The 25,875-nt window shown below is 71.2% G+C and overlaps 1 protein-coding gene across 2 annotated transcripts; it reads right to left on the bottom strand.

Annotated features, from left to right (window-relative positions):
* On the bottom strand, positions 1–25,747 carry KCNH2 (potassium voltage-gated channel subfamily H member 2). 2 transcript variants are annotated; one of them, XM_059868997.1, is made up of 16 exons: positions 25,628–25,714; positions 24,253–24,483; positions 21,031–21,195; positions 19,910–20,377; positions 19,259–19,473; positions 10,272–10,697; positions 8,356–8,510; positions 8,132–8,217; positions 5,514–5,713; positions 4,431–4,683; positions 3,720–3,913; positions 3,204–3,303; positions 2,877–3,122; positions 2,102–2,279; positions 1,551–1,713; positions 1–1,260 (listed from the first exon to the last, which is right to left on the bottom strand). In XM_059868997.1, the coding sequence occupies exons 1-16, from the start codon at positions 25,701–25,703 to the stop codon at positions 700–702; spliced, it is 3,717 nt and encodes a 1,238-aa protein (XP_059724980.1). In that variant the 5' UTR covers positions 25,704–25,714; the 3' UTR covers positions 1–699. The 2 variants fall into 2 exon arrangements, with proteins under 2 accessions (XP_059724980.1, XP_059724902.1); XM_059868919.1 differs by having other exon boundaries at positions 8,132–8,510; positions 25,628–25,747.
* Between the last annotated feature and the right edge of the window lie 128 nt (positions 25,748–25,875).

Here is a 25,875-nt window from a genome sequence, read left to right as displayed (position 1 = left end):
GCCGGGGCTCTCTCTCTGGTTTATTGGGGGCACCTACGCGGGGGTGACATGCAGGGGTGACATGGGACAAACACAGCACACGCTACGGGGCGGCCGGGCGGTGCAGCCCCTCGAGCCCTGCGTCCCCCTCCCTGTGCGGGGGTGACACTGCCGTGTGTCACCCGGCTGTGCGGGGGGGGGCTCGGGGGACGCGCGGCCCGGCCGCACGGGGGGGGGGCACACGGAGGGTCCCGACCCTCCCTCAGCCGGGCTGTCCCTGGGGACACGGGGGCACACACGGACCCACCGGGCCCCACACGCCACCGGGGGGTCCTGGCGGGGGGACACGGCGGGGACACACACACACACACAGACGGGGGGGCAACACGCGTGTCCCAGCTCAGCGGGACCCCCCCGACACACACGTGACGTCCTGGGGACAGGACCCGGGGACACACCTGTGCACACCTGTGCACACACACACCTGTGCACCCCCCCGCCGCCCCGGGGCTCGGGGAGGAGGAGGAGGAGGAGGAGGAGGAGGAAGAGCAGCACAGTCTGACAGTCCGGGGCAGGGCCCGGGACGAGGCGGGGTAACGGGGGTCCCCCGCCGGCACCGAGGGCAGTGTCCGTGGGGCAGCGGCCGGAGCCCCGGGCGGGCCGGGCCGGGGAGGGCTCTGGGGACCGCGGGGCTGGGGGCTCTGTGTCCCCCCCCCGGGCTCAGGGGTCCCAGGGCTCTGCATGTCCCACGGCCTGGCCTTTGGGGGTCCCACATGCTGGGGACAGGGGTCCTGCGGCTCCGGGGCTCCCACCTTCCGGGGCTGGGGGTCCCAGGGCTCCGGGACTTCCAGGGCTCCGGGGGTCCCACGGTCCGGAGCCAGGGATCCCGCGACTCCGGGGGTCCCGGGTGGCGGCAGCCAGGGCTGAGGGCCGAGGGCTCCGGGGCTCCCACACTCCGGGGTCAGGGGTCCCGCGTCCTGGGCTTTGGGGGTCCCGTGTCTCGCGCTCTGAGGACTCCAGGGGTCCCACGTCCTGGGGTCCGAGGGCTCCGGGGGTCCCGCTTTCCGGGGTCGGGGGTCCCGTGGCTCCGGGGGTCCCGCCGCGCCCCGGCGCTCCCATTAGCTGCCGGGGTCGGAGCAGTGTCTCTGGAGCGGGGGGGTCCCCGGGGGGGTCCCCGCGGGCGGGGGCAGCGCCCCGGGCAGGGAGCGGCGCCGCGGGGGGGGGCGGCTCCAGCAGCAGCACCACGTCCGGGGGGTCCGGGGCGCGCGGGGGGCGCGGGACCTGCGGAACGCGGGGGGGTCAGCGTGGGGGGGCACCGCCACCGGGGGCTCGGAGTGCGCCCCCCCCCTCTACCGGCACCCCCCGGGGGCAGGAGGACACGGCGGCGGGCACAGGAGGGCGGCACCCCCAGTCCGGGGGGCTCGGGGGTGACCCCAGCCCACGATGGACAGCAAGACGAAGGGGTGCCCTCCAAACCAGGCACACCCCGGCCTGGGGCGCTCCGGGGTGACCCCAACCCACAGAGTCGGACAGTGGAACCCCCCAGGGCAGGCGCCCCCCGGGTCCCTCACCTGAGCGAGCGGCCGGATGGGGGTGATGGGCAGGGTGGGGGGCAGCGGCCCCGGGGGGGGCTGGTGCGGGGAGGTCACGGCGCTGTAGGCGGGGGGCACCAGCACCTGGCGCTGCAGCAGGTGCACGATGGAGGAGATGTCCGAGCTCAGCCGGGACTCCAGCCTGCGGGGCAGCGGGGCCGCCGCGGGATGAGACGTGAGACCCCCAGTCCCACCCCCACTGGCCCCCAGGACCCCCGGCACTGCCCCTGTCCCACCTCAGTGGGGATGGGAGCGGTCAGGCTGGGGTGAGGGTCCCCCGTTCCCCTCCCCAGTCAGGGCTCTATCACCCCAAAGCCCCCGGCAGGCCCAGCCCACCCCCAGGACCCCCAGCACCCGCCCCTGTCCCACCCTTCTCTCAGGTGGCTCGGGGGGCTCAGCTTGGCCTGGGGGTCTCCCCGTCCTTCTTTTCCTGCTCGGGGTTCTCCGGACCCCTTTGGCAATGGGGGGCTCCCACCGGGTCCCAGTGGCCGAAGCCCCCCTCAGGTCCCACCCGAGCCCCCCAGATTCACCTGTTGAGCTGTTTTTGGAGCAGATCCAAGCGGGATTCCAGGTCGGAGCGCTGGCGGCGGGTCAGGGTCGGGGGGGGATTTGGGGGGGCCCCGTGGGAACAACGGGGAAGCTCCTGGTACTGGCGGCCCCGGGTGTCACCCCAAAAACTGAAGATGTTGGAGACCCCCGAGAAGGCGCCTGGAACAGGAGGGGGGCGAATGGGTTTGGGGGGGGTGGTGAAATGAGGGGGGAGGTTTGGGGGATCCAGGGGCCTGGGGGAGGGGTGGGGAGGGGGGGCTGCTGCTTTTGGGGGGGGCTCCACAGCCTTAATCAGGGAGGGGAGGATTGGGACCCCCCTGCCCAACCAGAGACCCCTGCACCCACCTGAGGGGATGCAGGGGCAGTTGGGAGGGAGGGCTGAGAAGGGGGGGGGGGCTTCAAGGTTTGGGGGGAAGCTCCAGAACCCAGGAGAGCACGAGTGGGGAACCCCCACCCCACCCCACCCCTCATCTGCAGGGCTCCAGGGCTGCAGGGGCAGTGTGAGAGGGGGGTCAGGGGCTGGGGGGCCGGGGTGTGCTGCAGTTTTGGGGGGTCTGCAGGGCCCCGAGGGGGGAGGGAAGGAATGGGGGGCTCCCCACCCCCAGCTGAGGGGGCACAGGGGAGCAGTGGCAGGCGCTGGACAGGGGATGGAGTTGGGGCAGGGCTGGGGACAGCAGTGCCAGGGTTTGGGGTGTCCTCTGAGCCCCGAGTGAGGAGGGGGAAAGGGGCCGCCCCCCACCCTGAGCCCGCACCCACCTGAGAGGGGGTTGCACATGTCGCTGCCCTCCCGCTCCTCGGGCTCGGGGGGAGCCGGGGGGGCGCTGCGGAACGGGGACAGTGCGGTGGCCCCCGGAGGGGGCGCGGGGGGCTCCTCCTCGTCACTGGAGCCGCAGCTGGAGGGGCTGGGGGGGTCCCACTCGGCCGGGCCTCGGGGGGCTCCGGGGGCTTGGCCCCCCCCGCCGTCCCCCCGCAGCGCCCGGGACTCCCCGGGACTGGCGGCATCTGCAGGGGACAGACCGGGGTCAGGGCCGGGCCACCGCGACCCTGGGGTCACCCCCGGGGGTCCCGGCCCCCCGACCCCACCTTTCTCGGGGCGCCGGCGGAAGGACAGCTTGCGGCGCCGCAGGCGGGAGAAGCCTCCGTCCAGCTCGTCGCTGCCCGGGGAGCCGGGGATCATGTTGGTCTGCGGGGACAGGGGGGCACAGTCGGGGGGCTGCCGGACCCCTCCCGCTTCTTCAGGACCCCCCAGAGCACTCAGCCCCTCACAATTGGCTCAGCGCCCCCTCCCTTGCCCAGGACCCACCCCCACCTGCTCAGGACCCCCCCAACCTGCTCAGGACCCCCAGCCTCTCTAGGGGCTCTCCTGGCTCGCTCAGAACCCCCCAGACCACTTGAAACCCCCCAACAACCTGCTCCGAACTCCCCCAACTCCCTCAGTTTGCTCAGGACACCCCAAACTAGCCAGGACCCCCCTCAGCTTGCTCTGAACCCCCTTATTTATCCAGAGCCTCCCATTTCCAGGACCCCCCGGTTCCCTTGGACCTCCCGGCTTGCTCGGGACCCCCCGTTTTGGAGCCCCACCCCCCGGGCCCCCCTCACGTCGCGCAGGTTGAAGGTGATCTCGAGGGTGCCCCAGAAGCGGTCGGAGAACTCGGGGTACATGTCGAGCACCTCGAGCAGGTCCTCCCGCAGGATCTTGTGCAGGTCGCAGTAGGTGAGCGCCCGGACGTCCGCCCGCGACTTCCCGGGCCGGGCGTGCAGGTGCAGCGGCTCCCCGAAGGTGTCGTTCTTACCTGGGGGGTGCGGGGGCTCAGCAGGACCCTGCACTGCCCCCGCCACCCCTCGGCCCCCCACGGTGTCCTTCGGACCTGGGGGGGCGGGGGGGCACCCAGGGAGGGAGGGAGGGAGGGGTCACCCCAGGGCACCCGGCTGGGAGCAGGGCGGGGGGAACCCCCGGGGCACTCAAGGCGACCCCAAAGCTGGGGGGACCCGGGAGGGGCAGGAGTCACTCGGCGTGCCTGGGAGCCAGGGTGTCACCGGGGGGACACTCGGGCTGTGCACAGGACTGGGGGGCCCCGGGGGTCAGGGGGGTCCCCAGGAGCGGGGGGGGGGGGTCAGTCTGGGCTTTCCCCAGCACCGGGGGGTCCCGGGATGGGGGGATCCCTCGGGAGGCAGGTGGGGTGTCACCCGAGGAGCACCGGGGGGTCTCCAGGAGATGGGGTGTCACTCTGGGGGCACCCAGGACCCCCGAAGGCAGCGGCTGCCCCGCGGGGCACGGCGGGACCCCCGGGCTGCTTCTTGGGGGCTCACCCAGGATGGCGACCACGACGTCGCCGCGCAGGATCTCGATGGAGCCGCGGGAGATGAAGTAGAGCGCGGTGAGCACGTCCCCGGCGTGCACCAGCGTGTCCCCGGGGGGAGCGTGCGTCGTCTTGAACTTCATGGCCAGCGCCCGCAGGCAGCCCTTGGTGGCGCCCCGGAACGGGGCACAGTTCTGCAGCAGGCTGCGGTTCAGGTGCAGGCAGATGTCGGCCTGCAGGCACTCGGGGAACCCCTTCAGCACCTGGGGGGCACCGGGGGGTCACGGCGGGCACAGAGTGGGGGGTCCCAGGGGTCAGAGGCGGGGCAGGCTTTAGGGGTCCCGGAGGGTCACACCATGGTCACACCAATGCCATTGGTGTAGGAGCAGGCGTGCTGGAAATGCTCCCTGAGGAGGAGGGCCGAGGGCCGGGGGGGGGTTGGGGGTCCCACGGGGGTTTGGGGTCTTTTGGGGGCTTTTGGGGCCTCACCATGGTCACACCGATGCTGCTGGTGCAGTAGCAGGCATGCTGAAAGAGGGGCTGAGGGCTGGGAGGGGTTTAGGGGTCCCAAGGGATTTGGGGCTTTGTGGGGTGGTTTTGGGGTCTCTTGTGTTCATGTTGATGCTGTTGGGGTAGGACCAGGTGTGCTGGAAGAGGGGCTGAGGGCTGGGGGGGTTTAGGGGTCCCAGGGGGGTTTGGGGTGTTTTTGGGGTTTCTTGGGGGTCTCACCGTGTTCATGTTGATGCTGTTGGTGTAGGACCAGGCGTGCTGGAAGAGGGGCTGAGGGCTGGGGGGGTTTAGGGGTCCCAGGGGGGTTTGGGGTGTTTTTGGGGTGGTTTTGGGGTCTCATTGTGTCCATGTTGATGATGTTGGGGTAGGACCAGGTGCACTGGAAGCACTCTCTGAGGAGGGGGGCTGAGGGCCAGGGGGGTTTAGGAGGCCCGCGGGGGTTTGGGGTGGTTTTGGGGTCTCACCGCGTTCATGTCGATGCTGTTGGTGTAGGACCAGGCGTGCTGGAAGAGGGGCTGAGGGCTGGGGGGGTTTAGGGGTCCCAGGGGATTTGGGGTGTTTTGGGGTGTTTCCGAGGTCTCACCGCGTTCATGTCGATGCCGTTGGTGTAGGACCAGGCGTGCTGGAAGTACTCCTCGAGGCGCTGGCGCAGCGGGTTGGGGATCTGGTGGAAGCGGATGAACTCGCGCACGCGCAGCATCTGCGTGTGGTAGCGCGCCGTGCCCGAGTACAGCCGCTGGATGATGGCCGACACGTTCCCGAAGATGCTGGCGTACATCAGCGCTGGGGGGGGCAGAGTCAGGGCGGCTCTGCACCCCCGAGCCCCCCCAAACCCCCACTGCCACCCCCCGGGCCGGGCTGCAGGGTCCCCGTGTCCCCGTGTCCCCAGCTGTGAGCACCGCTGAGGTCGAGGTGCTCCCGAGGATGCATCGGTGCTGGGGGGGGAATGTCGGGGGTCTCTGCACCCCAAACCCCTCCAAACCTCCCCAAACCACCACTGCTGCCAGGGCTGTAGTGTGGGGTGCCCATCACCGTGGAGGGTGCCCTTTGTCACAGGGGTCCCATCACCACAGGGGTGTCCCCATCACCACAGAGTGCCCGTTGTCACAGCAGTCCCCATCAGCACACGGGTTCCCACTGTCACCAGATCCCATAATTGTGAGGGTCCCCATCGTTAAGGAGGTCCCCGTTGTCATGGAGGGGCGTCATTGTCACACTGGTGCAAAGAGTCATCCAGGGAATTCTCAGATGCCTGAGCCCACCCGTCCCCCAGCACTGCCAAGGCCATCACTGACCGTGTCCCCAAGTGCCACATCCACAGGGCTTTTAAATCCCTCCAGGGATGGGGACTCCACCATGCCCTGGGCAGCTGTGCCAGAGCTGGACAGCCCTTTCCAGGAAGGAATTTCCCCAATTTCCACCCAGACCCTCCCTGGCCCAGCCTGAGGCCGTTCCCTCTGCTCCTGTCCCTGTTCCCTGGAGCACAGCCCGACCCCCTGGCTGTCCCCTCCTGGCAGGAGCTGTGCAGAGCCACAAGGTCCCCCTGAGCCTCCTTTGCTCCAGGCTGAGCCCCTGCCCAGCTCCCTCAGGGATTCCCCAGCCCCTTCCCAGCTCCCTCAGGAATTCTCCAGCCCCTTCCCAGCTCCCTCAGGAATTCTCCAGCCCCTTCCCAGCTCCCTCAGGAATTCTCCAGCCCCTTCCCAGCTCCTCAGGGATTCTCCAGCCCCTTCCCAGCTCCTCAGGAATTCTCCAGCCCCTTCCCAGCTCCCTCAGGAATTCTCCAGCCCCTTCCCAGCTCTGTTCCCTGACTCACTCCAGCCCCTCCAGGGCTGTCCTGGCAGGAGGACCCAAAGCTGCCCCCAGGATTCCAGGGGGTCCCTCAGCAGGGCCAGCACAGGGGACAGTCCCTGCCCTGGGCTGTGCCCAGCCGCTGTCACCAGCCCTGTGCCCAGCCCGGAGGTTCCATGGGGCTGGTGTGACCCACAGGCTGGTGTGACCCACAGGCTGGTGTGACCCACAGGTGTCCCCAGCCCGTGGATCTCTGCGGAGCCTCCTGTCCCCCAGCAGAGGCACCTCCCAGCCCGCTGTGTCACCTGAGGACAGCCCACGAGGGGCCCCAACCCCCAGAGCATCGGTGAAGGTGTCAAACAGGAACAGCCCCAAAACTGAGCCTGGGGGTGCTCCTGCAGACCCCCAGGTGTGGGTGCACACACAGGTGTGACACACAGGTGTGGGGATATACACACAGAGCTCTGCACACTCACAGGTGTGAGGGTACACACACAGCTCTGCACACTCACGGGTGTGGGGATATACACACACAGGTGTGCACACTCACAGGTGTGAGGGCACACACACAGCTCTGCACACTCACAGGTGTGAGGGTACACACACAGCTCTGCACACTCACAGGTGTGTGGATATACACACACAGCTCTGCACACTCACAGGTGTGGGGATATACACACACAGGTGTGCACACTCACAGGTGTGAGGGCACACACACAGCTCTGCACACTCACAGGTGTGAGGGTACACACACAGGTCTGCACACTCACAGGTGTGGGGATATACACACACAGCTCTGCACACTCACAGGTGTGGGGATATACACACACAGCTCTGCACACTCACAGGTGTGAGGGCACACACACAGGTCTGCACACACTCACAGGTGTGGGGATATACACACAGGTGTGAGGGCACACACACAGGTCTGCACACACTCACAGGTGTGGGGATATACACACAGGTGTGAGGGTACACACACAGCTCTCACACTGCACAGGTGCTCTCCCAGCCCGGGGCTCTCACACACCCAGGTGTGTAGCACACACTCACACAGTTCTGACACACACAGGTGCTCTCCCAGCCCGGGGCTCTCACACCCAGGTGCTCACAGACAGACAGGTGTGCAGGCACACACACAGCTCTGACACACACCCAGGTGCTCACAGACAGACAGGTGAGCAGGCACACACACAGCTCTCACACCCAGGTGCTCACAGACAGACAGGTGAGCAGGCACACACACAGCTCTGACACACACCCAGGTGCTCTCACACAGCTCTCACACACAGCCAGGTGCTCTCACACAGCTCTCACACACAGCCAGGTGCTCTCACACAGCTCTCACACACACCCAGGTGCTCTCACACAGCTCTCACACACCCCGGTGCCCTCCCAGCCCGGGGCACTCACATCCGATCAGCATGACGCAGATGGAGAAGATCTTCTCGGAGTTGGTGTTGGGGGACACGTTGCCGAAGCCCACGCTGGTGAGGCTGCTGAAGGTGAAGTAGAGCGCCGTGACGTACTTGTCCTTGATGGAGGGCCCGAAGCTGCCGTTCAGGGGCTTGCCGATCTGCTGTCCCAGCGCGTGCAGCCAGCCCGTGCGCTGCCCCTCCACGTTGCCGATGGCGTACCAGATGCAGGCCAGCCAGTGGGCGATCAGGGCGAAGGTGCACATCAGCAGGAAGAGCACGGCCGCGCCGTACTCCGAGTAGCGGTCCAGCTTCCGCGCCACCCGCACCAGCCGCAGCAGCCGCGCCGTCTTCAGCAGCCCGATCAGCGTCGTGGTCTGGGGGCGGCAGGGAAAGGGTTACGGGGGTGGGGACACCCGGGGGACACCCAGAGGGGTGAGGGGGGTTCCACCCTCTCTCCCCGCCTTCAGCAGCCCGATCAGCGTCGTGGTCTGGGGGTGGCAGGGAAAGGGTTACGGGGGGTGGGGACACCCGGGGGACACCCAGAGGGGTGAGGGGGGTTCCATCTTCTCTCCCCAGAATTAGCCCCATGGTCTGGGGAATGGGTTACAGGGGGTGGGGATACCCGGGGGACCCACAGAGGGGTGAGGGGGATTCCATGCTCTCTCCCCAGAATTAGCCCCATGGTCTGGGGAATGGGTTACAGGGGTGGGGACACCCTGGGGACCCACAGAGGGGAGAGCGGGGCTGCATGCTCTCTTCCCCCATCAGCAGCCCGATCAGCATCATGATCTGGGGAATGGCAGGGAAAGGGTTACAGGGGGTGGGGATACCCAAGGGACACCCAGAGGGGTGAGGGGGGTTCCATCCTCTCTCCCCAGAATTAGCCCCATGGTCTGGGGAATGGGTTACAGGGGTGGGGACACCCTGGGGACCCACAGAGGGGTGAGGGGGGTTCCATGCTCTCTCCCCGCAATGAGCCTCATGGTCTGGGGAATGGGTTACAGGGGTGGGGATACCCGGGGGACACCCAGAGGGGTGAGGGGGGTTCCATGCTCTCTCCCCCCATCAGCAGCCCGATGAGTGTCGTGGTCTGGGGAGCGGCACAGAAAGGGTTACAGGGGTGGGGACACCCTGAGGACCCCCAGAAGGGAGAGGGGGGTTCCATCCTCTCTCCCTGCCTTCAGCTGCCTGATGAGTGTCGTGATCTGGGGATGGCAGGGAAGGAGTTGCAGGGGGTGGGGACACCCGGGGGACACCTAGAGGGGTGAGGGGGGTTCCACCCTTTCTCCCCCCAGTGAGCATCATGGTCTGGGGAATGGCAGGGAAAGGGTTACAGGGGTGGGAACACCCTGGGGACCCCCAGAAGGGAGAGGGGGCCTCCATGCTCTCTCCCCACAGCAGCCCCAGCAGTGTTGTTGTCTGGAGGACAGGATAAAGGGGAGGGGGTGGCAGTGAAGAGACACCCTCAGAACCCCAAAAGGGTGGGGGGTCCCTGCTCCAAGCCAGGCACCTCCATTCTGGGGGTCTCCCCCTGCCCCAGGTGCCCCCCGGGGCGCAGGTGGGGAGGGAGGAAAGGGAGGTCACCAGCACAGCAGAGCCCGAGAGCTCCCACAGATCCCTGGTAGGGCAGAGGGGGCCATGGGCCCCTGCCCCTCTCCCCACATCAGCCCCAGGCGCTCCCAGTGTCCCACGCAGAGCAAAGGTGGCCTGGGCAGGAGGTTCAGGGGGGCCGGGGCAGGAGGTTCAGGGGGGCCGGGGCAGGAGGTTCAGGGGGGCCTGGGCAGGAGGTTCAGGGGGACGTGGGCAGGAGGTTCAGGGGGGCCTGGGCAGGAGGTTCAGGGGGACGTGGGCAGGAGGTTCAGGGGGGCCTGGGCAGGAGGTTCAGGGGGGCCTGGGCAGGAGGTTCAGGGGGTCACCAGGGGCACTGTGGTGTCCTGGCCTGGGGGTGCATGCGGGACCCCCAGGCACTCCCCACAGAAGGACCCAGCACCCAGGAACAGCCCCCACCACCCCAACATCCACCCCGGCACTGGGTGGGACCCCCAGACACACCGCAGGCCCCCAGAGCAGCACTGCCCAGCCAGCGGGGCTGGCACCCCCCACCCCCCACCCCGCGTCCCCGTGTCCCCTGTCACCTCCTCGGAGCCGGAGCCGAAGATGAGCAGGTCGAAGGGGATGGCGGCCACCATGTCGATGAGGAACCAGCCCTTGAAGTAGTGGATGGCGATCTTGGCGGGGTGGCTGACCACCTCCTCGTTGGAGTTGACGTAGGTGGTGCGGAAGTTGATGAGGATGTCGATGATGAACATGATGTCCACGATGAGGTCCACCACGTTGAGCGGGCTGCAGGAGTAGCCGCAGTGGTGGCGCTGCGCCTCCTCCGAGTCGCTGAGCAGGAAGGCGGCCGAGTAGGGCGTGAAGATGGCCGTGTAGATGACCAGCAGCAGGATCAGCCAGTCCCACACGGCCTTGAAGGGGCTGTAGTGCAGGATGGTCCAGCGGTGGATGCGCGGCGCCTGCAGCTTGTACTCGGGGAGCACGTCGGCACCCAGGGACAGCACCTGGGCCAGGGGGACACGGGGCTCAGCCTGCACCCCAACACCCCACAGCACCCTGCCCCTGCGACCCCGGCCCCCACCACTGTGGTCCTGGGGGCGTGGGACGGTGGCTTGGCCACGGTGGGTAAGGGCTGGACCCAGGGGTTCTGGGGGGCCTTTACAGCCTCAGCAGTGCTGTGACTCTCTGGGGTGAGGTGGGACCCCAACAAGGGCACGTGGGGGGCTGCAGGGGGGCAGTGCTGCTGCAGGGCTCACAGCCCCAGCCTGGGAAGAGGGGGGGACCCGGGTCAGGGGCGCTGGGTCATCACTGACCTCATGGTGTTAAAACCTCCTTCCCAAAACCAACCTTCTGTGACTCTGGGGGGGCAGTGAGGGGTGCAGGGACACCACCACGTGTGACCAGGGGTGCCAGGGGAACAGCTGGAGGGCACAGGGGGGACAAAGCCCCCCCACACCACAGAGCTGCCCCACAACCCCCTCCTGCCCCACCAATACCACCAGGGCAGCTCCCACCCCACGATGCTGCCCTGCGTCCCAGCTCTGTGTCCCCAGCCGTGGCCACCCCCACCGGGGGGCACGACCTCCCCCTGGCATTTCCATCGGGAGGGCACAGACCCCTCCCCACGTGCCAGTCCCTGTGCAGAACACCTGCACGTCCTGGGGGCACAACCACAGGGGTCCTTGTGGGGTCTTGGTCACCCCTGGGGGTGCCTGGGGGTGCTCCACAGGGTCCATCAGCATGCACAGCCCCACGGCAAGGGTGAGAGGCGACAGGGGTGACCCAGGGCCCCCCCGCCCTGTGCCACACAGGGGTCACAGCCTCCCTTCTGCCCTGTGGGGGTCACGGTGCCCCTGCACCCCTGGGGGTCCCCTTGCCCCTCCAGGCCCGTCGTGGGGCTCCATCTGGTGTCGCACCACAGGGAGGGGATGGGTGCCATCCCCCCCCCCCCATCGGTCCCCAGCCCCGAGGGCAGCCCTGGGGGGCCGGGGTGCCCCCGCCACGGAGAGCCAGAGCTTTATGTAAGCCCCAAACCCTCCCGAACCGGTGCCGAGGACACGGCCCGCGGCCCCCACAGCCCCCGCCAGGTCTCGGGTGGGCTCAGAGCCCCCCACCCATGCGGCACCCCCGCCCCCCGCGCCGGGTCCCGGGGGCGCAGGAAGGGGCGGTACCGGTACCTGCTCCTGCTGTCCGTGCCCGGTGCCATCGCGGCGGAGCCCCAGGCAGGCGCTGCAGAGGGGGACCCCGGGCATGGGGCAGGGCCCGGGGGGGCGCCCGGCCCGGGGGGGCGCGGGGGAGGCGCCCGGGAACTCCTGCAGCAGCTGCAGGAGCGCGGGCAGCATCCTCGGGGGGCAGCAGGGTCAGCCCCCGCCGGCCCGGGGGTGCCAGGGACCCCCGCACCCCGGCCCCGTGCCCATCGCGTGCCCCGGGACCCCCGGCGCGGAGCGGGGACCCCCGGCGGCAGCGGGGACCCCCGGCGCGGTGCGCCAGCCGCGCTCCGCCGGAGCCGACAGGAATTATTGGGGCGGAAATTTTTCCCAGGCTGCTCCGCTGCCGCTGCCACGGCCACGGCCAGGGCTGCCCCCCCGGCCCCCCAGCGCCCCCCGGCCCCCCGGCACGCCGGGACACCGCGGGGACACCGCGGGGACACCGCGGGGACATCGCTGTGGCTGGGCGTGCCCTCGGGCGACACGGCACGGGCAGGGACATGTCACAGCCCCCGGCAGCCCCTGGGCACCCCGAGGGCACCCAGGAACCCCCACCTGCCCCAGGTGTGGGGGGACAGCGCTGCCCGCGGCAACGAGCGGGGCGTCAGGGGCCACACCCGTGCCAGGGACCTGCAGGGGACACGCCAGGGACACACCAGGACACGCCAGGGATGTCCCCCACCCGTGCGGTGCCCACAGGCCGGGATGCGGGTCCCATCCCAGCCAGAACATGTCCCCCACTGCCACAGCCCCCCACCCCGCGACACAGGCCCTGTCACCTCTGTCCCCAGGGGCCACCAACCGCGGTGGCCTCGCGGGGCAGCGGGAGCAGCCACGGTGTGATGGCACCGGGCCTGGTGACACGCGGTGACACTGGCACACAGCGCCAGGGACACGCGGTGATGGCACCGGGACACGCGGTGACACCCAGTGACAGAGGCACACAGCCCCAGGGACACACAGCGATGGCACTGGGACACACGGCGGTGCTGCCGGGACACGTGGTGACAGCGCCGGGACACACGGTGACACGCGATGACAGCACTGGGACACACGGCAGCTCCTGCGTCACGGCCGCCACCCCCACGCGGGGGATTCCCGCTGCCACCCGTGTCCCCACGCGCCGTGTGACGGAGGGACGAGGCCACCCGTGCCCCGCGTGCGGGGGGTCCCGTTCCCAGCCCCTCCTGGGGGGCTGCACCCCAACACCCCCCGAGCCCCAGGTGCGTTCCCCCGCGGTGGGACGGGTGCCACGGGGGCCCTGGGGACACGGGGGGTGGCAGGTACCGGGACACAGACCCCCCCCCCCCCCGGTGCCAGCAGAGAGCCCCGGGGGTGTCCCCGGGGAGGTCCCGGAGGGGGACCCCAACCCCCGAATGCCCGAGCCCCCCTGGCTGTGCCGGCTCGGTGGGAGGGGGAGGGGACGGGGGGGACAGCGGGGGAGGGGCGGGGGGCGGCTCCAGCCACCAGCCGCTCCTGCCGCTAAATTTATCGCAGCTGCCACGGCAAAGTGGGACAAATCCCGGCCTGCGGCGTGGGGGGCGGGGGCCGGGGCCCGCGGAAGGCCCCGGGGGCGAGGGGGGTCCCGCCGTCTACGGGGAGAGACCCCGGGCCCCCCCGCTCCCTCCCCGTGGGCCCCCATGGGCGGGGGGTGGCCCGCACCCCACCTCAGCTCGCCCCCACCACGTGACCCCTAACTGGGACCCCCGCTTAGTCACAGCCCCCAAAATACACCCCCACCCATCAGCCCCCCAGATACACCTTCAACCCCCCAGAACGCGCCCCCCGCCCCAGCGCCTGGCCAGCACCCCCCGCGCAGCCCGTGCCGCTTCCCGGGGGTCCCAGCGAGGCCGAGGGACTGTCCTGGCACCCCCTCCCTGTGCCAGACCCCGCACGCACAGCGGACACGCAGAGTCCCCCGTGACCCCCGGCCGTGGGGCCTCCAGCCCCCAGGCGGCGGGGCAGCCCCCAGCCCAGCGTGTCCCCCAGCCACGGGGACAGCCCCCAGCCACGGGGACAGCCCCCAGCCCAGCGTGTCCCCCAGCCACGGGGACAGCCCCCAGCCACGGGGACAGCCCCCAGCCCAGCGTGTCCCCCAGCCACGGGGACAATCCCCAGCCCCTCCCCTTTCCAGCAAGGCTCGGGGGTGCCGTGAAGAGGGGCTGGGGACACCCCAAACCCAGGTGGGACCCCCACCCCTGGCGCATATGTCGGGACGGGGCCGATATGCGGCGACATCCCGAGCGCCCCGGGCCCGGTGCCACCCCCCCCGCCTCGACACCCGTCAGTCACGGTGACACAGATGGCGGCGGTGCCGGTGACACGTTCGGCAACACGCGGCGACACGTCCCGCCCTGGTGACGCGTCCCCGACACCTGCGGTGGCACCGCCACCCCCCGCCCCCCCGGGACACCCGGCGCCGCACCTGCCGCGACCCAGACACCTGCGCCCACGGCCAGCCCAAATACCCGCGCCGGGACAGGGGGAGGCCCGGCACCCCGCGACAGCCCCCCGAGACCCTGGCTGACCCCCTGCACCCCCCGGGGCCCCGACAGCCCCCCGAGACCCTGGCTGACCCCCTGCACCCCCCGGGGCCCCGACAGCCCCCCGAGACCCTGGCTGACCCCCTGCACCCCCCGGGGCCCCGACAGCCCCCCGAGACCCTGGCTGACCCCCTGCACCCCCCGGGGCCCCGACAGCCCCCCGAGACCCTGGCTGACCCCCTGCACCCCCCGGGGCCCCGACAGCCCCCCGAGACCCTGGCTGACCCCCTGCACCCCCCGGGGCCCCGACAGCCCCCCGAGACCCTGGCTGACCCCCTGCACCCCCCGGGGCCCCGACAGCCCCCGAGACCCTGGCTGACCCCCCTGCACCCTGACTGACCCCTCAGCACCCCCGGGGCACTGACACCCCTCCGTCACTGCCCAGCCCCTGCTCCCCCCCGGGCCCGCCTAGCAGTGGCCCCCCAGCACTCGGCAGGGACCCCCAGCCCTGCTCTGGCAGGTACCTGAGAGTCCCAGAACCCCAAATTCTGCCCCAGCAGGGACCCCACAGCCACAGAGCCCCAACACTCTCGCTGGCAGTTACCCCGCGCCAGCCTGGGTACCCCACACCTGCCCTAACCAGGCCCTGGCACCCACCCAATGCCCCACCAGGGTGTAAGACCCCCAGACCTCCCCAGTCTGAACACTGACACCCACCTTGTCACTGACCCCGAGGCACTGGGGCCCGGGGACACCCCCAGACAGAGGGACACTGACCCCCATGACATCCCTGCCACCTGGCAGGTGTCACCCGGTGTGGGCACCACCAAGGCAGTGCCAGCTATCAGCCCAGTGACACCAGAGCAGTGTGGGGACACCCCGACCCAGGAGACACCCCGATACAGACATCCCGGCGCTTGGGACCCCCCCACCGTCCCCTCCCCGCGCTGCTGTCCCCCCGGTGCCATCGGGGTACTCACGGCGCTGAGCTGCGGCGTCGCAGCGCCCTCGGGACCCCCCGACATGGGCACAGGGGACACAGGGCTGCCCCGGGCGGGCAGCGACAGTGGCACCCGCTGCCTCTGGCACCCGTGGCACGGTGGGGGACCAGCCCCGTGACAGGGTGACGTCCCTGCGGGAGGGGGTGACGTCCCTGGGGGCGGTGCGCCTGCCCCAGCTCCGACCCCTGCCCGGTGACGCCGGCACTGACCCACACCCACCCCAAAGCCACGGACCACGGCAAGGGAACGGCTGCAAGGACCACCTGGGACACTCTGGGACCACCTGGGACACTCTGGGACCACCTGGGACACAGCAGAGGCCACGCCAGCCACGAGCCGTTACCCCTCGCCACACCACGAACCACCACGGCACAGCGGGACACAGCACCGGGCTCGGCCGTGGCACCAGGTGGGCAGGGGAGACCCAGGAGGGGGTTATGCCCCCAACCCCCGGGGGGCACTGGGGGGGCCCAGATCCCCCTGGACCCCCAGTGCCCCCCACTCCGAGCGCGGGGGCTCCCCCGGTACCCCACCCCCCCGAGGGCAGGATGAGCCACAGGAGCCACTTCCAGGGGCGACCCTCCAGGCTCCCCAGACCTCCGCGGCCCCTCAGAGCCGCCTGCTGCGACCCCCAGCGCCAGCCCCTGCTCCGTGTCCCCCAGCCCGGCATGGGGACACCCCGCACCCACGCGTGGCAGGACAAACTGCGGGTCCCTGTTCCCACCGTGGGGGGAGACCCCCCCGAAAATCCCGGGACCACCAAACCCATCCAAACGCGCCGGCCGCGATCCCCGGGGCCCGCCCCTCTCCCCCCATCCCGGCACGGGGACACCCCCGTGCCCGCGTGCCGTGGGACGACAGCGGGGTCCGGTTTCCGCCACGGGGGGACCCTCGGAGCCCCCCGGAGCCCCCAGAGCCGCCTGCAGCGCCCGCCACCGTCCCCAGCGCTCCGTGCCCTCCATCCCGGCGCGGGGTCGGCCCCGGGACGCCGTGCCCGCGCACGGTGAAAAGACAATGGGACCCCGATCCCCCGGCGGAGGGACCCTCCCCAGAGCCCCCCGATCCCCCCGGCGACCCCAGAGCCGCCCCCCACGACCCCCGGTGCCCCCCCGCTCCGTTTCCCCCACGCCGGCGGGGGACGCCCCCGGGACCCCGAGCCCACGTGCGGCGGTACAAATCGGGGGTCCCACTCTCCCTCCCGGTGAGGACCCCCGCGACCCCCGCCCCCCCCGCGCCTCCAGTACCGCCGGATGCGGCCCCGAGCGGCCCGTACCTCCTGTGCCACCAGGCTGGACACCCGCACGGCCCGGCGGACCCGCTCCCGCCGCTCCCCGTCGGGGCGCTCGCCGCGGTCGCCGCTGTCGCGCCGCACCGGGGCCATGGCCGCGCTCCGGGGGTCCCCGCGCCCCCCCCGCGCCCCCGGCCCTGCGCGCGGCAGATGGAGCGGGGCGGGACCCCCCGAGCCCTCCCCGCCGCTCGCCCCCGCCGGGCCCCCCCCGGCTCCAGCCGTCGCCACTCCCCGGAGGAGGGACCGGGAGCGCCCGGGAACGGCCCCGCGGGGACACCGGGCGAGGTGGGGCGCGGGGGGCCGCGGAACCGGTGCCTTCCCCGCCTGCTCCAGCGCCACCCCCTTCCCCGCTGCCAGCCGGGACCTGCGGCCCCCCAGGTCCCAGGAGGGATCCCCGAAGTGTGACTGGCGCAGCGCTGTCACAGCGGGATGGGGACGGGGACGATGACGGGGATGGGGACAGTGGTGGGGGGGACACGGACAGTGACGGGGACACGGACAGTGACGGTAGCGGTGAGCTGGCCCTGGCAGCCCCGGCTGATTCACGGCTCTCGGTGTCCCCGTGTCCCTGGCCACTGCCCAGCCCTGGCAGTGCCCCACGGCTGCGCCCGCCCGGCCCCCCCGGCACCCCCAGACCCGAGGAGAGGGACCTGGGGGGCAGAGCCCCCGCTCACCCAGCCGGTGCCAGCGGGGTCGGGGTCGGCAGGACCCCGCAGCGGGGGGAGTCCCTGGTGTCCCCAACCCGCCCCCAACAGCCAGCGATGCCCCAGCGACACGCCCTGGCTGGTGGCACAGCCGGGTCCCCACCCCCCCTGACTGGGGCTGGGGTCCCCCCGCCCTATCCTGCCCCATCCAGGGACCCCCTCCAGAACAGAGCAGGAGTTCCCGGGAGTCCCATGAGCCCTGGGGGCGTCATGACCACACCAGGCCCCTGTCACTGTCACCTGGAGCGCGGTGACCTTGACGGGCGCTTGGCTCCGGCTCCGCGGGTGAATCACGGTGCCGCTGCAGGGACACGCTGTCCCCCAGTGCCACCGACCCGAGAGGCCGAGCAGTGCCCGAGCCGGGGAGAGCCCTGCGCCCCCTGTGTCCGTGTCCCCTGCGTCCGTGTCCCCGGTTCCCCCGACCTCACAGCCGGGGCACCCCGAGGCTCCCCCGCCGTGCCGGGGCAGAGCCCGGCCCGGTGACCGCAGCCGTGCTCCCCCGCGTCCCCTCGTGGCCCCGTGGCTACGGCGGGGAAGTCAGAGCGCAGCGTCACCCTGGCGGCACAATTAATCACGGCCGAGGCAATCAAGAGGTTCCGTGAGGAGCCGAGGGGTCGGGGATGCGCAGTGAGGGGTTGCCACCCACAGAGGGTCTCTCCAGCCCGCAGAGGGTCCCTCCAGCTCGCAGAGGGTCCCTCCAGCCCGCAGAGGGTCCCTCCAGCCCGCGGAGGGTCCCCCCGCCCCACCGAGGGCCCTGCGGCTGCTCCAGCACCGGCGCGGGGAGCCCCGCAGCCCGACAGCAGGGCCTGGAGCTCCGGGTGGGAACGGGACTCCCCACGGGGCCCCTCACGTGTGCGGGCAGGTGCGGGGCCGGGGGGCCCGAGGGGCCGGGCAGATGCGCCGGGGCTGCTCCGTCCCCCGCCAGCTGCTGGGGACCCCGGGGACAGCCCCGGCCGGGGCTGCGCGGGAGGCCTGGGGACACCGCGGGGCGGGACAGAGAGCGGGTCCCCACCCCGCACGGCCCTCCGGGGATGCCCGGAGCCGCCGACCCCCCCGGATCATTAGCGGAGGGAAATCAGGGTGTAATTAAGCGGCGCCTCCTGCTCCCGCGGCAGATGGCGGTTACACAACGGGCCGCGGATTAGCGGCGGCCGCCAGCGCCTGGCACCCGGCAGGCACGGCACCGGGGCCAGGGGCACCGCGGTGAGGGGCACAACAGCACCGGGGCCAGGGGCACCCCGGCACCGGGGCCAGGGGCACCGCGGTGAGGGGCACAACAGCACCGGGGCCAGGGGCACTACAGCACCGGTGGGTGTCTGTCCCCTGCATCTCGCTGGGAGCCCCCCAGGGCCTGTCCCGGACCCGGCTGCCCCCAGCCACGGCACCCACTGCCCCAGAACACCACGGTCACCACCCCCGGCCAGTCCCCCCAGCACCACCAAGCCACCTTGGCACTGCCCCGTCACTTTGGCACCACCCGGACACTTCTGGCATCACCCGGACACTTTGGCAGCACTCGGCCACCTCCAGCACTGCCTGGACATCTTGTCACTGCTCGGACACTTTGTCACTGCTGGGCCATCCTGGCACAGCTTGGCCACATCGTCACTGAAACTGTCCGGATGCCTCGGTACAGCCCAGCCATCTCTGCACCACGTGCCACCTCCGGCACCTCCTGGTCACCTGGCATCACCTGGCCACCTCCAGCAGCACCTGGCCACTATGGCATTCCCTGGTAACCTTTGCCACCACTTGGCCACCTCTGGCACCTCCAGTCACCTCCAGCTTCACCCAGTCAGCTCCCACCCAACCCCAGGGCCCTCCACAGCCCCCAGGGCTCACCTGTGTCACCTGTGTCACCTGTCCCCCGTCCGGGTCTCACCTGTGTGACCTTCTCGGTGACGTTGTGGGTGCGGTCGCGCAGTTTGGTGGGGGCGATGATGGGCCGGGGGGCCGGGGGCGGGGCCAGGAGCCCCCCCGGCTGCAGGTCCATGAAGTTGAGGGTGATCTGGGGGATGCGGCCGATGGCCCGGAACCGCGCCAGGTCCGAGTCCGACGTGGAGTTGAGCAGCGCGCTGCGCACGGCGGCCACCGCGCCTGCAGGGGGACACACCGTCACCGTGCTGTCACACGGCAGGGGCGACCGTCACCGCGGCACAGAGCCTGGATCCCCGGGGCGGCCCCACAGCTCCCAGGGTTGGGGTCCCACGGCAGGTGAAGGGAACGTGGAGCCCCAGGGCGGGGGCAGACCCCAGCCGTGTGCCACCGGCCCCCCAGCGACCTGCAGAGGTGCTCTCAGTTACCTTTAATGTCATTACCATAATTGTCCTTATCTTATTACCCTTAATGAGCTCTGGGGCCAACGAGGTGACTCCCGAGGTGACTCCCAGGGTGACTCCACCCTGTGGCTCAGGGGGCTGCAGGATGGACTTAGGAGGGTCTAGGGTGATGGGCTGGGTCCCCAGCCCCGATGGCCGCGGCTGTCCCCTGTCCCCAGCTCCCCCTGGCTGTCCCCGTGCCCGCGCGGCCGTACCGGTGCTGGAGCCGCGGTGCAGGCCGGCGCTGGCGCTGGCGTGGCGGCTGTGGCAGCGCTTGTCCCCGTCACCCTTCATGGCCTCGATGTCATCGACGGACGACGCCCGGCGCAGGCTGCGGAGGCTCTCCCGGGACCGGCGCTCCCGGGACCGGCTCCTGGCCAGGCTGTGGTTGGCGAAGGCCAGCGCCAGGCGCTCGGCCCGCGGCGACGACTGCGTCACCGGCGGCTCGGGGTCCCCCATCAGCGCCGCCTCGTCCTCGGGACGGTCCCCGGCACCGGGCTCCAGCGAGGAGGAGGCGTCCTCGGGGCCCGAGTCGCTGGCAGCCGGGGCCGGCTCTGCGGCCAGCGGGTCCGTGACCCCCGGGTCCACGACCACCACGTCCGGCGGCTCCGGGGGCTCGGGGGGCAGCGACTGGCGGCTGCCCGTGAGCGCCAGCAGCTTCAGCCGCAGGGACCGGCTGCGCCCTGGGGAGGGACAGGGCTGGGTCACGCCCGGGCTGGGGACAGGGGCAGGAGCCAGCTCCAAACCTCCACCCGGTGCTGCTTCAGCCACAGGGATCGGCTGCACCCTGGAGTCAGGGCTGGGGCCGGGGGGCAGCGTCTGACACCCCCTCCCCACAGTACTGCCACTCTCCCCATGTGCCCCACAGCAACACCTGGGTCGTGGGGTCAGCAGGACATGGGCTGACACCAGCCCGGTGGCACTGACCCCATTCCCCCTGCAGGCATCCAGGAGGAGGGGGCGACCCGGTGTCCCTGTCCCCCCACGTCCCCCCATACCTGGGGGTGACCCACTGTCCCTGTATCCCCATATCTCGGGGTGACCTGGTGTCCTTGTGCCCCCATACCGAGGGTGACCCGGTGTCCCTGTACCCCCACAACTGGAGGTGACTCGGTGTCCCTGTCCCCCATAGCTGAGGGTGACCCGGTGTCCCTGTACCCCCACACCTGGGGATGACCCGGTGTCCCTGTCCCCCATAGCTGAGGGTGACTTGGTGTCCCTGTACGCCCACAACTGGGGGTGACCCGGTGTCCCTGTCCCCCCCATAGCTGAGGGTGACCCGGTGTCCCTGTCCCCCCACACCTGGGGGGGACCCACTGTCCCTGTCCCCCCGTACCTGCAGGGCCCCAGGGGGCCGGGGTGACCCAGTGGTTGGTGCTGGGGGTCGGGGCCTCCCCGGGCTCAGGCTCCCTCACGGCCTCGAAGTTGAGGATGAACATGATGACGGTGCCATCCTCGTTCTTCACTGGCACCACGTCCACCAGGCACGGGAAGGAGCTGCCTGCGGGGAGGGGGGTCAGTGACATGGGGGGGTGGCACCCCCACCCGGGAGGGCACCCCTGCCTGGCCCCAAACATCCCAGGGGACACTGTCCCTGTTCCTGCTGGGCACCCCGTCCTGCCCCCCAACCCTGCTGGGCACCCCCTCCTGGGGAGACCCCCCTGCCGCCCCCCATTCCTGCTGAACCCCCCTCCTGCCCCCCCCGGGGATCACCCCCGCCTGCCCCCCAGCGCTGCCCCCACCAGACAGCCCCACCGCAGGGGGAAACTGAGGCACGGGAGGGTGGGGGTGTCCCCTTTCTGCCCCCAAGTGTCGTGGCGTGTCTGTGCGTGGGCAGCGGCGCCGGGGGGGCCGGGGGGGCTCTGGGGGTGCCGGGCAGGGTTAAGCCGCTCAGAACTCGTTAACAGCTGTGGCGTTAATCCGGTGCCACAGCTGGGGCGGGGGGAATTGGGGGTGCTCAGGGCAGCCCGGGGCAACCTCTGGGGGATGGGGGGGCATCCTGCTGCCCCCCGGCACCCCTCGCGCTAAGGGGACACAGGTGGGAGATGCCAGGGGGACACGTGGGTGACGCCGAAGCACCGAGTCCCGCTGACGGTGACCCCCCCGGCTGGCGCCGGGCCCGGCAGCCTGGCACGGCGGGTGCCAGCTGGCACTGTCCCTGCTCCCGTGCCCGCGGCGGGGGGATTCTCTGACGCACGTGGGGCCGCGGGCCAGCACAGGGTGGCACAGGGTGGCCCCGGGCTCCCGTGGGGTCCTGGCCGAGCCAGCGCCACGAGGGGATTAGTGCCCCCGATTAGCGCCGGGGCCGCTGCGGCTCCATCCGCCCCCGCGGGAGTCCTGGGGCCCCCAGGGCCGAGAGCTCCGGTCCGGCTGCCTGACGGGGGCTGCTCCCGGGGCGGGGGCACGACTGGGGGACCTCAGGGGCACAGGGGTACCCCACTGCAACGGGACCCGCCCCCCTTGCCCCCTCGCCCCTAAGTGCACTGCCGACCTCCAGAGCTGTGCCCCAAATCGCCCCGAACTGCACCCCCAGCACCCACACTGCTCCCCGTGACCGGCACAGGGCACCGGCACCCCCAAAATGGGGGAACCCCCCTGGCCCCCCATCCCTGCTCCCCCTTACTGCACCCACTGCCCTGGGACCCGCACCCCCGCACCGAGGAGCCACCTGCACCCCCAGGCCTGCAGCCAGGCTGGGGACACCCCTCTGGCACAGGGGGGACCCCCAGACCCCGAGGTGTCACAGTGACAAGGCCCCGATTCAGCCCTTGGTGCTCCCGCCCTGCACCAACACCGGGGGCCACGCACAGGGGGTCCCCAAAGGCCACAGGGGCGTCTGTGCCCCCTCCCTGCCCCCAGCCAGCCTGGGGTCCCTGAGGTGTCCCTGCGGGGACACAGGTGCCCCACGGGCGCCGTGACCTCCCCGCGTCCCCGGCACCGTAAACAACACGTCGCAAAGACAAATGGCTGCAGCAGCAGCGCGGAGCCGCGGCGGCTCCAGCACGGCTCCAGCACGGCTCCAGCCAGCAGGACACAGCACCGGGCACCGGCACAGGCCAGGGGCTCGGGGTGGGGGCTGCAGGCTGCTGGTGAGCGCCACAACACGATCCCGAGGGCACCCGTGGAATGGCAGCGACGCCGGGAGCACCGGGCATGCCGGAGCCACGGCAACAAGGTCCCTGCCCCACGGAGCCCGGGGGTCCCAGTGCAGTGAGTGGAGCCCCCCAGCACCCCCACACCGTGGCTGGTAGCACCAGCACGGTGGTACGGGGAGGAAACTCCCGTGGTGGCATCACTGCAGCCCCCAGGGCCGGCAGCCCCCGCAGCAGCCTCATCCAAGGGGCCCAGGACCCCCCAGACCCAGGGCTAACTCACTGCCAAGGGCCCCTCCCCATCCCGAGGGACAGACGGACCCCATGGACTGTCCCTGTCCCAGTGGGGGCTCCCGGAGCCCTCACCACACTTCCCCATGGGCCCCACAGACGCTCCCAAGGGCTGGCAGGGGCAGGGACCCCTCATCACTTCTGGGAACCCCCTCTCCCACCTCTCCCTGGCAGCACACGAGGGCTGGTAAGGGGTGAGACCCCCACCCTGCTCGGGGGGCACAGCCGGGGGTGTCGAGGGCTCTGGGGACCCAAGGGAGGCCCCAGGCAGGAGGCCCCTTTCCCCCACCCCTGTGGCACAGCCGGTGGCACCTGGCAGGCCGATCAGTGTCACCCTGACCAGGGCTCAGGAAGGCCCCCGTGTCCACCTGTGCCCCAGTGACCCGGCAGTCCAAGGGGCACTGGGGCGTGCCAGACACAGCCATGCAGCAGGGTGAGGGTGCCAGGGCCACGAGGGGAGCCTCTGGCCCCAGCCCACCTCCCAGGGCTCTGCCTGGCGCTGTGGCCACGCCGGCAGCTGGCACCGGCTTTGTTTACTCCAGCACCGGAACCGGGGCCGTGTGCCCAGAGCCGGGACAGCTGTGGTGACAGCCGGGACACCTGGCACTGGCACGGGGCCACGCGGAGGGGAAGCACCAGCACTATCAAGGCGGGCAGCCAGCCCAGCCCAGGCTCTGCGGGGCACAGGTCCCCCCACCTGGCACAGTGACCCCCAGATGTCACCTGCCCAGGTGTTCCACACGACCCCGAGGTGATGGTGGCACTGTGATGCCAGCTCAGCCCACTCCAGGTGACACAGCCCCCTGCATCCCCATCTGCGGGGGATCACTGCACCCCACAATCCTGGACTCACAACCTTTGGTGGCTACCTGGGCCCACCTGGTGGCCACCGTGGCACCAGGAGGGGCTGAGGGCTCGCAGGGGGCTGGTGCCCGTCTGGAGCCACCAGTGCCAGGCTCGCACCCTGCTGGGAGCCACCACGGTGCTGGAGAGTGCTGCGAGCCCCCGGGGCTGCCAGGGTTCCCCGGGTTCCCACCTGTGCCAACAGCTCCTGCCACCCAGCTGTGTCCCTGCGCCCCTGTCCCGGCGCAGGCCCCCGGGGGGTCCGTACCGCCCTGCCGCGGTGCTGAGTGCAGCCCCCTGCCCCGCGGCGCCCTGCCCGGGCGGGTCCGTACCATCCTTGCGGTAGAAGCAGATCTCCACCTTGCGCTCCTCGGCGCCCAGCAGCGCCTGGGCGATCTGGGCGGCGGCGCGGCGCTGCGTGCGGGGCCCGTGCAGGAAGTCGCAGGTGCTGGGCTGCTGCATCACCTCGGCCCGCGAGTACCCGCAGAGCCGGCAGAAGCCCTCGTTGCAGTAGATCACGGCGCAGTTCTCCACTCGCGCGTTCCCGATGATAAACTTGCGGCCTGCAGGGACAGGGGGGCGCGGGTCAGGCTGGAGCCCCCCGGCCCGGCAGCCCAGAGCAGGGGTCCCCCACACCCATCCACCCACCCACCCACGGCTCTAGGTTTCCCAGAGACACCACGCCATCCTGCTCGCTCCCAAGGGACCCCCTAAGCTGGTGCCATCACCACCATGGGGACCCCAGAACCGCTGGGATCCCTCCATCACAGGGACCCCATAGCCACGGGGACCCAGGGGCTCCCAGCACGGCAGGGACCACCAGGAGCAGGGACCCAACTTCTACAGACACCTCACAGGGACCCCCAACAGCTACAGACACCTCACAGGGACCCACAACAGCAGGGACCCCACAATAGCAGGGACCCAACTGCTACAGACACCTCACAGGGACCCCCCAAGAGCAGGGACTCTGGGACCCCCTCATCACCATGGGGACGCCCATAACTGCAGAGACCCCTTAGGAACACCACTAGCATGGGGACCCTGGGACCCCCAGCACCCCACCCTGGGCAGCGGCTCAGCCAGGCCAGGCCCCCCGAGCACAGCCTGTCCCCCAGCAGGTGACACCCCCAGCCCGACCCACGGGCAGCATGGGTCCCCCCACATCACTGTCCTGTCTCCAGACTGGGGGATGCCCAGGGTCTGACCCCAGACAGGCACTGGGAACCCCCAGATTTTCAGTCTCCCGGAGCCCTGACTCTGCCAGGTCGCCCTGCACCAGCTGCTGGGCAGTGTGGGGGGCACAGCCCAGGGGGACCCCCAGTCCCACAGCAGCCTGAGCGAGTGGTGGGGGCTCTACATCTCGGGGACTGTGGGCAAGGCCCGGTTCCGGCAGCCCAGAGCCAGGGGCTGCTGGAGGTCAGGGCGGGCAGGAATCCCCCACCAGCCAGGTTTGTCCCGGTCACCCCAAGCCCACCTCGAGCTGGGGACTCCGGGACGCCAGGGTGAGCAGGGTCCCTCCTGCCGGGCTCGTCCCTGTCACCTCAAACCCACCCAGGGCCACAGTCCCCTCGCTCCCCTTCCCGCCTGGTGCTCCTCGGTGTCTCCCGGTGTCTCCCCGTCCCCTCCCCGGGCGCTCCCCCTGCGCAGTTCCCCCTCGGGCCTCCCAGGTCCCGCCCCCGGCCCCCCCCGGCGCCCCCCACTCACTCTGCCCCTCGAACTTGCGGATGATGGTGTCCAGGAAGGTGTTCTGGGGGGCGACGTGCCCCCGCCGCACCGGCATCGTGCCGGGCCCATGGGCAGCGCCGGCGGGGCGGGGGGGCCGGGGGCCGGGGGGGGCCCCGCGCCGCGGGGGGTCCCGCTGCCCTTGAGCCAAGGACGGCGCCGCTCCGGGGGGGCCCCGGCACCGGGGGGGCCCTCCCGGCCCGCGGCCGGACCCCGCCCGCCCCGGTGCG

Source organism: Haemorhous mexicanus, chromosome 1 (assembly GCF_027477595.1).
Source record: "Haemorhous mexicanus isolate bHaeMex1 chromosome 1, bHaeMex1.pri, whole genome shotgun sequence".
NCBI lineage: Eukaryota > Metazoa > Chordata > Aves > Passeriformes > Fringillidae > Haemorhous > Haemorhous mexicanus.
Note: the sequence above shows the minus strand (reverse complement) of the source record. Positions and strands in the feature narration are given on the sequence as shown.

Bases quoted from the DNA above. Each gene is read 5' to 3' on its own strand.
- KCNH2 (XM_059868919.1), bottom strand. From the start codon at position 25,703: ATGCCGGTGCGGCGGGGGCACGTCGCCCCCCAGAACACCTTCCTGGAC. The intron at 3,914-4,430 runs GTGAGCCCCCAA...CGCACCCCCCAG, and splicing joins CGTCGTGGTCGCCATCCTGG to GTAAGAACGACACCTTCGGG. The intron at 1,714-2,101 runs GTGAATCTGGGG...GCTGCCCCGCAG, and splicing joins CTCCAAAAACAGCTCAACAG to GCTGGAGTCCCGGCTGAGCT.